The sequence below is a fragment of the Condylostylus longicornis genome, unplaced genomic scaffold (genome assembly GCF_029603195.1).
Source record: "Condylostylus longicornis isolate FDR11 unplaced genomic scaffold, ASM2960319v2 ptg000107l, whole genome shotgun sequence".
Classification (NCBI taxonomy): Eukaryota; Metazoa; Arthropoda; class Insecta; order Diptera; family Dolichopodidae; genus Condylostylus; species Condylostylus longicornis.
The window spans coordinates 3745608-3760331 of NW_026578075.1; the positions used below are offsets into that span (position 1 = coordinate 3745608).

General features: G+C 23.8%; 4 protein-coding genes across 4 annotated transcripts; 1 reads left to right on the plus strand and 3 right to left on the minus strand.

Moving 5' to 3' along the window:
* Nucleotides 1-752: 752 nt before the first annotated feature.
* LOC129614377 (fibroblast growth factor receptor-like 1) lies at nt 753-4798 on the minus strand. The gene is made up of 5 exons (XM_055528952.1): nt 4749-4798; nt 3275-3384; nt 3006-3142; nt 1939-2161; nt 753-1791 (listed from the first exon to the last, which is right to left on the minus strand). The coding sequence occupies exons 2-5, from the start codon at nt 3351-3353 to the stop codon at nt 1199-1201; spliced, it is 1032 nt and encodes a 343-aa protein (XP_055384927.1). The 5' UTR covers nt 3354-3384; nt 4749-4798; the 3' UTR covers nt 753-1198.
* Nucleotides 4799-9259: 4461 nt separating this feature from the next.
* On the minus strand, nt 9260-9580 carry LOC129614399 (protein chibby homolog 1). The gene has a single exon (XM_055528982.1). The coding sequence runs from the start codon at nt 9578-9580 to the stop codon at nt 9260-9262; it is 321 nt and encodes a 106-aa protein (XP_055384957.1).
* A 92-nt stretch (nt 9581-9672) lies between these two features.
* Nucleotides 9673-12497, plus strand: LOC129614417 (FK506-binding protein 15-like). The gene is made up of 10 exons (XM_055529007.1): nt 9673-9682; nt 9821-9897; nt 10307-10330; nt 10435-10620; nt 11042-11155; nt 11204-11743; nt 11798-11938; nt 12009-12073; nt 12160-12225; nt 12284-12497. Exons 1-10 carry the CDS (start codon nt 9673-9675, stop codon nt 12408-12410), a joined length of 1350 nt encoding a protein of 449 aa, XP_055384982.1. The 3' UTR covers nt 12411-12497.
* On the minus strand, nt 12403-13622 carry LOC129614348 (vacuolar-sorting protein SNF8). The gene is made up of 4 exons (XM_055528920.1): nt 13087-13622; nt 12906-13035; nt 12707-12853; nt 12403-12649 (listed from the first exon to the last, which is right to left on the minus strand). The coding sequence occupies exons 1-4, from the start codon at nt 13424-13426 to the stop codon at nt 12520-12522; spliced, it is 747 nt and encodes a 248-aa protein (XP_055384895.1). The 5' UTR covers nt 13427-13622; the 3' UTR covers nt 12403-12519.
* Between the last annotated feature and the right edge of the window lie 1102 nt (nt 13623-14724).

Sequence of the window (14724 nt, forward strand, 5' to 3'; positions counted from 1 at the left end):
AGCTACAGAAGATAATTTATATCGCTAAATAGTTAAGTTTAAAATCTTAAAATTTATTAGAAGCCTATAACTTAATTTTATTTTTAATATACAAACTTACTACATTGATAATTCTTTTAAAATTGATTTATTGATAGCAAAAAGAAATTTGAATTAATGTATGTAGATCTTTTGTATTTCATTTGTCTTCTTAGTTATATTATAGTTTATTGTATAATTATTTCAAAAAATTATATTAAAAGAGATTTTAACAAAAAGATTTATTGCGATAGAAAAGGCAATGGAAAAGGCAGTAGATCTTTTTGTTAAAAATTGTGATCTACTGCCATTTGGAGAAATTTTAAGAAGTTGAGGAATTTCAACAAAAGAGGCGCATTAAATGATTTTGATAACATTCTAATAAACTAAAAGGGTCAAACAAAAAATGTCCTGCAACATAAGAGAACAGGAATGGTAGAAAGAGAAAAATTATTCAAATTTGGATAATATACATATATATATATATATATATAAGTACGTATACGTATGTATATACTATATATGTAACATTAAAGGGAATTCTTGTTTCTTCCTGTTCTTGGTTCTTCCTTGCACCATTTCAAGTGTAAAAAGAGTGCATTTGTTTATTTATTTGCTTCTATGCTATAAGGATTATAGCCTAATTTATATATCGTTATTGTTTATTATGTGCTGGTATACGTATACAGCTAAATTTATTTAATTAAAACAATTTTTCGCTTATATAACAAATAACTTGTAATTTATTAGTATTATAAATTAAAGTGGATTTATTTTCTACTCTTAAAATGATTTCCGTCTCGTTTTTGTAAACAAGTTGGCATGGTTTTCTTAATTTAATACAATCTACAGATAAGCCTTTCTTCAAGATGAAGTCCAAAGGCATTTTGTGATACCCCAAGATTATTCAAATAAAACTAATTGTATATCTTCTTTATAGGGTTACTGTTCCACCTTGGGGGAATTGTCAAAACTTGTAACTTGGTATCGTAACCTGATCGTCATCCCAAAAACATGTTTTAATTCATAAGTTACTACCTTTTTCTTTGTTTTATCTTTCAACATTTTACAAGAAAATAAAAGATCCTCCATTTAAAACCTATTGATATCAATCTTTACCCGTCTCATATGCGTCTTTTCGTCTTTTATTCAATCCCTAATTTTTACTGGAATTTCTTTTTCAAATAGTACTATGTAATTCCCTTTCTTCATCATTTTCAATATATTTTTGACGATTTTTTAGTATATTTCTCCGGCAAAAATATACACTCCAACATAATAAAGGTAAAGAAATTAAACCAAGTGGCATACTAAATAACATTAAAAACATAATTGGATCAGAACTTTCTTTTTCCATTATTTCATTATCCGAATACACTTTTAAATATGTTTCTTTTATATTAAGTCCTTGATAGTTCACAGCGACACAAGCATAGAAACCTTCGTCTTCAAATTTAATATCATTTAATATTAATTTACTTAAATATATATTTTCAGAAATGATTTTCTCTCCATCCGTATCCATAAGTTCATATAATTTTTCAAAATATTTAAATATTCTATGATTTATTTGACGTAAATTTATTGAATTATTTATATCTCTTCTATTTATGTATGAGTAATTGTCATTTCTTTTTAGACTTTTAAACCACTTGATTTTTGGTGGAACTTTACTATTAACACGACATTGAAGTACAGTTTGATCACCAACTAATGCAGTTTCATTTTTTGGAGGAAAATTTTCAGAAAATTCTGGCGGCAATACAGTATAATCTAAAAAATAATCAAAATTAATTTTTTTATTCAAATTATTACATACATACATGTATGAAGTGAGTACGTTTCTTATACATATTTAATAAAACAAAATTAATTTAAATAAATTTGAAATATAAATATTTAATCAGATATTATAATTACTTTTTACATTTAAACGAAATCTCTTCACTAGTCTAATATTTAAAAATCTTATTTCGTCTAATTTATATGGGAACATTGTACACTTATATATTCCAGTATCACTTTCTGTTAAATTTTCTAAATAAAGAATTCTGCATGGTGTTGTACTACATTGAATCGTTTTCCAATTAGTATCACTATAATAGTCTGCACAAGATTTTGTATCGAAATCAGGTTCGCAAGGCTGAAAATATTTAAGAAATTTATTTTTTAAATATTTTATAAATTTTAAAAGGACTTTAAATGGAATTGTTTTGTACTTAATTTTATTTATTTTTTTCATATATCGTATTCGAAAACATGATTTTAAAACATAATTTAAATAGTGTAAAATTCGCAATTTTTTAATTTACCATAATCTATGATTTTAAACTTTACAAAATTTTATAACTTATTACACGATACGATTCGCATAAATGAAATGATACTGCTCCTTTTATTAGTATTCTATGTGACTATGTGTGGGTTTTCGATAATTTAGACATATAAACTGAAAGTTCTAAATTAAATCATAAAAGTCTTTTAAGAAATATATACTCAGAAATCCGCAGAAATTAAATATTTTATTTTGCAATATCAAAATCACATTTTTCTATTAAGCTCTTCTTCTAATTTATCGTATAAGATTTTCGCAGTAGTTATAAAAAACTTAAAAATTCTTTTAAAACTTTAAGCGGGACTGTTATTTTCAAAGATACTATTTTTGATGATTTTGCGGTTAGATTTATCGAACGTGCTTTATATTAAGACCAAAGTTGGAACTGAATTATCGAAAATCTCCAACTTACCAAATTCATATTTCAACATTTTAGATTCAATAAGCGGTATAATCTTCCTTTTGTTTTACACTTTATACATTTGTAATGAATTGTGTAGAGCAAACAACATTTTCGAATTTTTCTTAAATAATTTTGAAATTTAAAAAATGTGTGTAAGAGGTTGTTCCTCATAAGCTTTTAATATGTTACAGAACAAATTGCTATTGTAAAATTTGTGTTAACTTACATAATAATAAAAATATAGCTTACTTTAAAATACCATTTGATTTCAGTTCCAGTGATTGAGTCACCATTATGAATTTTTAATTCACATTTGAATTTAATATTATCACCAATTTGTTGTTGTTTGATTTCATGTTTCTCTGCATTAAATATTTGGAAATATTCTAGTATATTAATAGAAACAAAAGAATATAATATATTTATATATGAATATATAATTAAATTATAATTTACTAAATTTAATATATAAATTTCTTAAATTTTACTATTTAAAAACTTAAGTATATGAAAAATACCTCGTTCTTTTGCGTGAACCCATAATATATTTTGATATAAAACTCCAATTAAAATAATTTGAAATGGACCGTTCTTCATGATTATCGAAATGAATCTGAATATTATCAACCTGAAATATATAATATTTTTTATTTTATTTTATACTTTATAGAGAAAAATTGAAAAAAAATATTTCATTTACTTAAAGTTAGTTTTGTTTACGCAAAGTGTTTCAAAAAGAAAGAAGTATGAAGCAAGCAAAAAAAATTAATAATTACATTCTATAGAGTAAAGTGTTGTTCTCTGCTTGAATTAATTAATAGCATTAAAGATTAGTTCCACCTTGATATAATTAGATTCAATTTTTTATTTTCTCTTTCTTTTTTCTTTTATATCCTAGATATGTTCCATATTATAGTGAACATATTATTATAAAAACAAATATTTTGATAATTCGATAATGTTTCATATAAACAAGAGCATTTTGAAAAAGAAAATAATTTATTTGATTTGTTTTTTTATATTAAAAATTTTAGAATATTATATGTATGTACATATGTACATATGAATTTTTTTTTTTATTTTTATGAATGAAAATTTTAAGATAATTAATTTTTTTTTTTCCGATATATTTTATTTTGTAAATATAGAAATATTTTGTAGTTGCTAATTAATCTGGTTTTAAGTTGATAACATTTTAATTCACGATATTTATTTTGAAATTTCATAAAATACCTAAACTTATCGAATCTGGTACCGGATATATACAGCCGTTTCCCAGTGTATCAAATACGTGTAACTGACTTTAATTATGAGTTCCAACGCAACATGACGAAGGCCTTATAAGTTCGAAAATGCTTTGCCAAAGCAACTGGTTATTATTTTTTTTTTTGCTTTTCTTTAAAGATTAATAAGTGATTTTTAAATGTGAAATGAAAAATGAGTAACCAAGGAAATATTTTAATTTTGAAATTTTAAATTTTCCGCGTGATTGAAATATTTTTCTAAACGTAGATTGCGAAAATTGCTTAATTGCATTATTAAGCAATTATTTATTTGCAATGAGTTTCATTTGCAAAATCAAGCGAATGACGTGATTAACATGACCGTCAAGTCTTTGACATACTGGGGAACGGCTATGCTATGTATAGTTACATGTAATGCAGTAAAATTTTCTAGAACATAATCTATCATCTGACGCACAGAAACAACTCTTAGTTAAAAACAAAACGGTAGTTGCGATAAGATTTATCTGAATATTAACAATATAAATCATATCCTTCACTATAGCTCAAATGCTATTTGTGTATTAATTCTGCTAAAATTGCTACTTTGTAAAAGGTTTTCAATGAAGATTCTATATAACTACCAAAAAAACTCATAAGAGCATTTTTGATGTAAATTTTAATTTAAAATTTCACCCGACTTCTATTTTAAAGAAACTTAAATGATAATTATTTATGTTAGAACTATATAAAAAATTTTTCGAGCTACCTTTGTATAATGTATGCCACAATATAATTTTTATAATTTTTCTCATTTTCAAATATTGCCTCTACATTATATGTACATATGTACTTAATCAGGTGTTGAATATATTATAAATTATAATTGTTTATATAAAATAGAAAGATTGAAGTATCTATAAATTTAAACTTATGATTCAAATATAATAATATGAAAATGAAATAAAATGTTTATTAGATATTTTGAATAAATAATCGAAATCATGTGTTAATTTATTTGTTTGAAAAGAATTTTAGTTCTCTATAGCTACATATAAAGTTAAGTAAATAAAATAATAAAAATCGATATACAGAGTAGAGCGGCAATTGAAAAGAAAAGAAAAACAAAAAAAATAAAATAAATTTAATTTTCTTCTTATTTTTTATTATTAATTACAATATTGAAATTTCATAATATTATTAATGTTTTTCAATTTAATTTAAATAAGAACATAAGGTATAAGAAAATTTTTTTAGTGGACCGAACCAAGCAGAAAAAACTAAAATACGAGTATTTTATCATAAAAACCATTTTCTCCAATATTTTACTCAATTTTAGTTAAGCGCATCTCTGCGTTGTTTACAATATGTGTGAAATATAATTTAAAATAATATAGTGTGCAAGTACATTGCAATGCAATCGCTAATTCTTAATGGGTCTTGCTTTTGTAATAAAATAAAATATATTTAAAAAATAAAACAATTTTTCGGTAAAACAATAGCAAATATTAGATACTTTATTAAATTTTGCATTTTTACCATCAAATACGATCATTGGTTCTTATTTTTGTTCTTATCCTAAATTTATGCAATAATTTTAATGTAATATTGAAGATATTGGGAAATTTTTATATTTTAATGAGAATAATTTGAAAAAAAGGACTTTTTTAAAAAAGTTTTTTTTTTCACTTTAAATGTACCACTGTCCACTCCACCAAAACGGTAGTTTAATCCAAATATATATTATTTTAAGAACGTCAATAATATTTTAAAAAAGAGAAGTGCATTTTTCTGATTTAAAATTTACTATCATGAAAGCATTTTTTTCCTTTCTTACAAAAGTAATTATTTCAATAGTTCAAAAATTATATTAATATTATTATATTATTAATATTAAAGATTGCATCTGGGTGCAAATTAAAAAATGTCAAAACCACACTAATATGTACCTCAAAATTAACGATTGTCTCATTTCGTTTATTTTTCGATTTTTAATGAATATGTCGAGCGCTATCAAGCAGTTTTATTAGCAAAGATACAAACAAAGTAAGAAATTGTGTACGAGTATATTAAGTCAATGAAGTAAAGGAGATCAATGTTAATTAGAGTTTAAATAAATTATCTAATTACGATTGTATTACAATTTTTTACACTTTTTACTTCCAAAATCTTATACTTTTTAATAACTATATGCAAAAGCATTATTCTTTTTTAAAACTAATTGAATTTATAAAAATATTTTCAATACATAAAAACAATATATATATATGTAAATAAATATGTTTGTAAATTCACAATGTGAAATCCAAATTTCTTTTATATAAAATTTGAATTATAAAGTTTGATTTAAATTTTTGTTTCAATTTAACAAATCGAATAACAACAAATTTGAGTTGGTAAAAAATTACGAAACTTTATTACATATTACACTTACATATTATATACATATATTTTTTAAAATAAAGATATTTATTTATTTTATATTCGAAACTGTTTTTATAATGCTCGACCGCAAGTTCAATAATTATTCATAAAATAATTGTTATATAGACTTTGTGTATATTTTATAATCAAATAATCTTTATATTATACTTTGTATATATAAATATGTACGTACATTAATTATATTATATTTTTGATTGTATATGTATACAACAATGTTGCACAATTATTATTTAATTAAAATATTTTTTACTTATAAAAAATTATTTTATTCTTTTTGATTAAAAATAATTTGGTATAATAATAATGAAAACTATTAATAAATTAGTTTTATATATTTATGAATAATATAGGTGTAGTTAATAAAATTTTATCATTTTATTTTTAAGAAATTAATTAATAATATCTTTATATATTTAAATTTATACATATATATTTTAACAGACGTTTATTTTAACGTCAGATCACCTTTTGAAATTAACACTATTGTCAATATAAAAATTGTAAACCGAACCGAAACTTTGTTTGTTATCTATTCATTAAAATAAATAAATCTAATAAAATATTTTATGATATCGGAACTTTAACTATACTGCTACCGAGGGAAATTGTTTTACATAGGTATTACGGATTATATCACATTTTTTTATCTTCTTACATTTATTTGTTTTTTTTTTCGTTTTTAAGTGGGTTCAATAAGTTTCCAATCGAAATGTCGAAATTACTTTTTTTTTAATTTTTTCATAACACATTGACAACATTTTATTAAGAAAAAAATATTTTAAAATTATAACCTCAATCAATTCGAATCGTAAACAATCTGAGGGAGACTCAATTCAAATCACAAAAATATTTGAAATACAGGATAATTCATAAAGGTATACAACAATATATATGCACCATTGATTAGAAAATTTAAAATGGGTAAAATTTTTTTCCGGAGAGATTGCTAAATCTCTACGGTTTCTAAAATACAGGAATTTTGAAAAAATTTACAAAAATTTTAACTTCGGAAGATAGAAGCTTCTAACAAACAGGAAGTTTTTGAAAATGTCTAATAGAGGATTGATTTTTTAGTTTTTGTTTTACTTTTTTAGCTGCGAAAATTTCTTATGAAGTTTCCTGAAACTTCAAATAAATTTTTTACATAATTTTCGCTTCTACCTAAAAATTACACATTACTTTACAATTAAAATTGAAATCAAACAATATTATTAATTCTAATTAAATCGAATTAAATGATTTCGAAAAATTTATTAAGAATATTTTCATTGTGTCCAAATTCTTCCATGTATAAAACATTATTATCATTAGCTACTGATAACATATAGTTTGAAATGAAAAAAAAAATTTTGTTTTAGCTATACACATACAAGATAAGCTTGTAAAAATCAAATATACATTTATTTATTTATATAGTGGACTGATAAGATATCAGAATATTTTATATATGTATGTATATATTTTAAAAATATTATTTATGACAAATTACGCTAAAAATAATTGTATAAAATAAATAATAGTCACAAATAATTAACAATAAAAATAACAATAATAATAATAATAAAATTGCTACTGAATCAAAAAATCAAAAATTTTTATGAGCAATAATATTAATAAATATATTTTTTGTTATAATATTGGAACCGTGCCATTCATTCTGTTTTCTTTTTGTATTTTTATAATCATGTAAGATTAGATTTAATTTTAAATTTTATCTTCTGTTAGAAGACAAAATTTTCTTATTTAAAACGTTTGTTCTTAAAAATCGAAACTTTAATTGGTATTGGTAAAATTGTACTTAACCAAAATCACTTTTGTTTTTCATTGTATTTTATTACTTTGTAAGTTTTATAATTGTACATTAAAACTTTTCAATACATAAGAAGTTACTCATATAATACTGCCGAGTTGCATATAGGTACATAAATTTTCTTTTTTAAATATTAATTTTTCTGCTTATATCGTTATTGACTAATAACAAATTCACAAAAACTTTTAATCAATACGCGTCCTAAATTTAAATTATAAACCTGATTGATACTCTTATTTTCATTAAGCTCATTACTTTGTTTTACCCTGAGGTTACCTTACTGAAATTCGATATGACACTCATACATTTCTTGTATAGTTTCTTTCTCTAGCCGTAAAATTTGTTAACCAAATAAAAAAGCAATTTATTGTTCCATGATGTAACTTTTAAGTATTCTAAATTCTGAAGAAAAAAAGCCTCCAGTTAGTAATCACTGATTTAAACGACTTTCAGTCTTTTGTAATTCTCGTACCTAATAGTTATTTAATTTGTGAGAGTAATCCTTGTTTTCTTTGTACGAACTACATTATATTAAAAATCATTATCTCTTCATACTTACATAATATGTACAATATATTCGATTGAATTTTTCGTAGCTGATATCCAATAGTGTGTAACATATTTTTCAATTTTTTTTTATTGATTTAAATTTCTTTTAATTTTGCTAGGACAGTTCTGTGATATTCATAGCATCTAGAAACTGTTAAAAATTAGTAAAAGTAATATATATGTATGTGTGTCTATATAATAAACAAATTGATATGATTCCAATGTAAATACGTATTCGTTTATTCTTACATTTCCTTAGGTTTACTTAATATCAAATAACTATTAAACAAACTTTTATGTACATATTTAAGCAGCACAAAAGTATATACATAAATTGTATTGGTAGTAAATTTCTATATAACAAAATTTTCCCCATAGAATGTTATTTTTAGTGCATGCAAAATAAATTTACATATTTTAAATTTAAATACCCGATATGTGTATGTAATACTTCCTAAATCTAAATTTTAATGAAACTACTTATGTTTAAGTAAATCAATTTCAGAAACACTTTCAGTTAATAAATCTAATAATATTTCAACTTTAACTTGATTAATATTATTTTCTTCTTCGATATGTTTTAATTTCTTATTTAGTTTTTGAATATCATCCAAATCATTCTTTTTATTTAAATATATCCACATTCCGTCAATAAACTTCAATTCCTTATTATTTAAATTTAGGGTGATATCCTTAAAATCATTTAAATCTTCAGTTATAGGTGGACATCCAATATTACATCTCTGTGTTCGAGGAGGAATCGGTTTTATTTCAAACTTTCGATTAAATAATGGCATAATTGAATAATGTTTTTTAATAATTTCTAAATAACCATGTATAATAATTATATGTCAATATATAATTATATCTCAATATATGTATAATAATTATGGAAATAAGTGTGTATGTTAGTATGTATAAATAATTTACGATAACATTAAATAATAATTATTTCAATTATACAACAATTTTAATTATATTTGGTTGCAAGTATGATTGAGGATTTATTTTAATTGTCATAAATATCCAAACAACAGTAAAACCATGGATACAAAAAGATTCAAACAAATCAACCACATTTCAAATTACTAGGAGTTGTCATACTCCAAATAATGTAAGTATATAAGTATTATAGGTACTGCTCTTTAATTCGTCTACATTTTCTTAGTTGATGCCAAAAAAAATTTTAGACTAAAAATTAAGAAAAAATGAAATATATTAAAAATATTGTTTCTTAATATGACAGACAGTTGTACTCAAACTGAAGAAGATTTCCGGTATTAAAATTCTTATGTAATCTGAAAATAAAAAAATTATTGTCATTAAATATTTTTAAACTTCCTTACCAACTTTTGCTGGTCTAAATATTTAATAATTCAAGAAAAACTTTTAATTTTTGAAAATTTTTAATTCTTTTAAATTTTATAAAAATTAAAAATTATTGATTGGTTTTTTTATTATAACATAAAAATATTTTGTAGATATTTTTCCAGAATAAATGAAAATTGTGAAAAATTGCTAAGGACAACAGAACAAGAATTATACATGTATAGAGTAAATTTAATTTTATATTTACACAAAATATTTATAAATTTGTGCTACTTATTTCATGTACATGTGCATTCGTATCTAAATTACCATATAATTACAGAATGATAAAATTAAATTGAAGGAGGAAATTATAAAAATTCTAGAGGAAAATAACGCTGTACATTCAAAAATAAATACATTAGCAAATTCAGATATTATTGAGAGTTCTAAAGCAGCAGAAGAAAATGAAAAATTAACAAATGATGCGATATCGAAATTAAAAGGACAAATTGGTGTCTTGAGAGAGGTCCATATTTAAAGAAAATATTTTTGAGCTTGAATTTATAATATGCATGTGTACCTATAATACCTATTTTATAACTTCGAAAAACTATTTAGAACAGAATTTTTTTAAAAGTTCTTTTGAAATATTGATTAGTATATTGTTTTCCAATTGATAAATCTAATTCTAAGTTTAATCTTATTCTTAGTCGTGCTGAATTTTTTTGTAAACCTTATGGTGATGCTAGTCAGTAAAGTTATTATCAATATGGTTAACACATAAATGAACACTTCATTATACATTTTGTTTTTACTTATTATTAAGCATTAGATCTAGTTGATAAATTCATAAATTATAGGTATACGTACGTATATAAGAATATATGAGTATGCACGATATTTTTGTTATTCGTGAGGTGTAGCTACACATTAAAATTTACTTTCAGGAAAGAGATACAATCCAAACGTTGTGGAAAACCTCTCAGGATACAATTTCAAGTTTAGAAAAAGAAATTATTAGTTATCGAAATCAATTATTTAAACCAAATGCTATTACTGAAGTAATTATTATTCAGATTTTAAATCAACTTTTAAAATAATATTTTCAGATTAAACAAAAATATACAAATACAATAGAATTGCTAGAATCCACAATTAAAAATGTAAAAAAAGAATTGGATAAACAAATTAATATTAATAAAGAACTAATAAAAGGAAAAAATTTTATTGAGGCTAGATTAAGAACAACTGAAAATAAACTTTCAGAACGTGAGAAACAATTCGTTGAAGCAAAAAATATTGAAAACAATTACTTATCTGTTAAAGAACAATTAGAAACAATTATGAAATCCAATGAAAATTTGGAAAATTCTTTGTTTGTAGCGAAGAAATTAATTGATGAAAGATTCTTTCGAGAGAAACAGGCGTTGGAAAAAGTCCAGGAAGCTTTATTAATCGCTGAAAATGCTATTTCTGAAAAAGAAGATGCTTTAAAAAGAGAAATCGTTATTCGCGAAGAATGTGATCATTTAGCTTCCACTATAGGACAGGTAATGGAGGAAGCTGCTTTAAAAGTTGACCGAGATGTAAACAAATTGAAAAAATCATATCAAATAAAAATTGACAAACTAAAAGAGGACCAAAAACAAGTGAAAACATTTTCAGGTTCAATTGCTTTTATTAATTAATTTTAAATATTTCAGATATTATCAGCTTTGGAAACTCAGAAAAAAATGACTCAACGTACTGAAATAAGATGCCAAAGCTTAGAAAATAAAATTAAAGAAATCTTATCAGAAAATGTGTCTTTAGAAACTGATGTTCAAGTTGCTTCCCAAGCTATAGTAAAAAAATATATATCTCATTAGGATTTGTTAAAGGATATCGATATTTCCCATTATTCATTTATTTCAGATAGAATTAGAGTTAAAGCTCGCAGCAATTGAAAGCTTAATGGACCATGACAAAAAAATGACAAAGTAAGAAACTTCTTTGTTAGAATACTTTTCAAATAATGAAGAATTCCAATAAAACTAAATATTAAATATTTTTGTATAATTTATAGAGTTTCGGAAGAACGGGAGAAAGAGATTGAGGAATATTTGCGACAAAACCAGCATATAAAAGAAAAGTAACATTTCTAAAAAATATAGGAAAATGTTGAATAATAATTTTTACATTACGTTAAGGTGGAAAAATATAATTGAAGACATTACATCTCAGTTCGAAAAGGAAATTACACTTATGCAGGACGAAAATATTTCCTTAAAAGCTGAAAACGAAGAATTGAAAATAAAATTAATGCAGCTAAACTAGAAATAATATTATAATTTACATTTAAGTTTTTGTTACATACTTTTTTTTATATAATACTCGTATAACATTTTTGAAAAAGTAAAACATGAAAAGTAAACTTTGGATAAATCTAGATAACTTTTTTACCAGGAAAAAGACTAGGAAACCAATAAGATTTTTCACTATCCTGTTCGTCCACCCAACACAAGCCTCCGCCAACTATCTTTTCAAGAGCTTGTTCTGCTCTAAAATTCGTCCATCTATATGTGTATGAAAATTATTTTTATCATTTTAAATGTCATCATAATCAGTTATACCCTAATTCTTTCGTTAGTAAGGAAAGTGTTATGAATCCTTGCTCCGTATTCGAAGCTGCTGTTAAAATTGTCGTTTCTTCTAAACTCAACTCCCCTGGGATTGATTGAACCATATATTTCCCTTTGCCGACAGGGTAAACAACAAAACTATGAATAAAAAAAATCAAATAGAGTAATCGTTTCGATTGACATAATTTACCCGTTTCCAAAAATTTTTAATTTTTTGGCGGCTGTTAAAATATCATCGTTAGTAATTTCCTGATGAATAGCATTTTGTCCTCTAGATGAAACTAGTCTTTTTCTTAATTCGTCTAATTCCATTAATCCACCTACATTAAAATATTAATTTTATTTTAAAAAAAAACTTTAATTTCTTATACCTGTAGCGTGGTTAGCTGCTAAACAAACTTCGACAATTTGAACCCCTAATTCATAGTAGAAATCACCCATTCCAAGCACACTCCAAAAACCTTTGCCTGAAGCCAAAGGATCAACCCCTATAGCAGCACACATTTCTTGAAATTGTCTACGAAATTGTGCATTTTTTCGAATGTCGTTTCTGTGCTTTATGGCAAAATCTTCCAATTTTTCACGAAAAGTCTCCATTTGCTTCGTCATTTTCTCAAATTGGTTTTCCTGTATAACATTTCCCCTATCTTCATATTTCTGTGCTTCTAATTGTTGTTGTTGAATAGCACCTAACCCAGCTCGTCTTCTCATTATATCAAATTTGATAAATTATTATTAAGATTAACCAAATTCTTTGATCTTGATGCTGCAAACATATATTTGCAAATCTGACCAATTTTAAATTTTTTTATCAGTAATAGACAATTTGTTTTTGTTTGAATTGTTTTGTTTATTATTAAAGGTGATTAATAATGACAATAGTTAGTTATTCATCATTGCCAAAAAAGAAACGTCAAAATTAAAGTATGGCCATATCCTGCCATTTGAGAAATAAATTCAACAAATTTTCTCAGAAATATTTTCTAATTCTGTCAGTTACATCAACCCAATTTTGTACTGAAACTACATAATAAATTACACAGGTAGCAAATTACTTTTTGAAGCAAGTGAAATAATAAATAGCCAATCTTTAGATAATTGACACATTATTGTGACGTTTAGTGTTGAGCGGAAACGGAAAACGCAGTATGATAACCATAACATCCGAGCTTTTTAAAAATAATCTGGAAAAAAATTCCCAGAGTCGTTGAAAATAGAAATGTAAGTACAATGTTTGTTAGTAGATTCGAACCAAGAATTTGATATTTCGAAAGATTTTTGAATAAAGATACAAAATAATGAATCTAGGTCATTGTGATCAGGTTTTTTATTCAAAAATTTGCAAAATAAATTTCAATGTCCCAGTTTACTGTTTTTACTTTTTTATTTATATAAAAATGTACAAAGACAAAACGATAAACCGAAAAAATATCGGTTATATGTTTTTTCCTTTACTTGAAACAAAAAGCAGAAAACTTTGAATACTCTACAATAAATGAAAAAAAAAACATACAATTTTTAAAAGTAGGATTTTAGACTATTTTATCGCCGACAGCAAAATTCGTGACGGTAATTTCGCTTCATTCTAGACAGTGTCATTTATTTTTTATGTACATTCTATATGAATTATGACATTTCTCCGCGGATAATCGGCCTTTCTCTGTTTTCAACTAATTTTCGAATTACGAAATTTCAAAGATTCATTTGAACATTACATTTTAAACGGATGTATAATACTGTCCAACCACTTTTCAATTTGCTCTCTCAACACTTTCAAAACAAGCTTCCATCCTTCAGTCCAGTAACAATTAAACTTGCTGAATATTTGCTGTTTTGAACATAGGTCCAATGGAACAGTGCATAGACAGCAAAATATTTTTCTTATAACTCAAAATTCAAATGCATTTTTCAAATTCTAACTTACTTTACATTTAAAATTTTACAATTGAAACTTTAATTTTAATTAGAAAAATGACATTTTCAGAACTTACTTTAAAATAAAATATGTA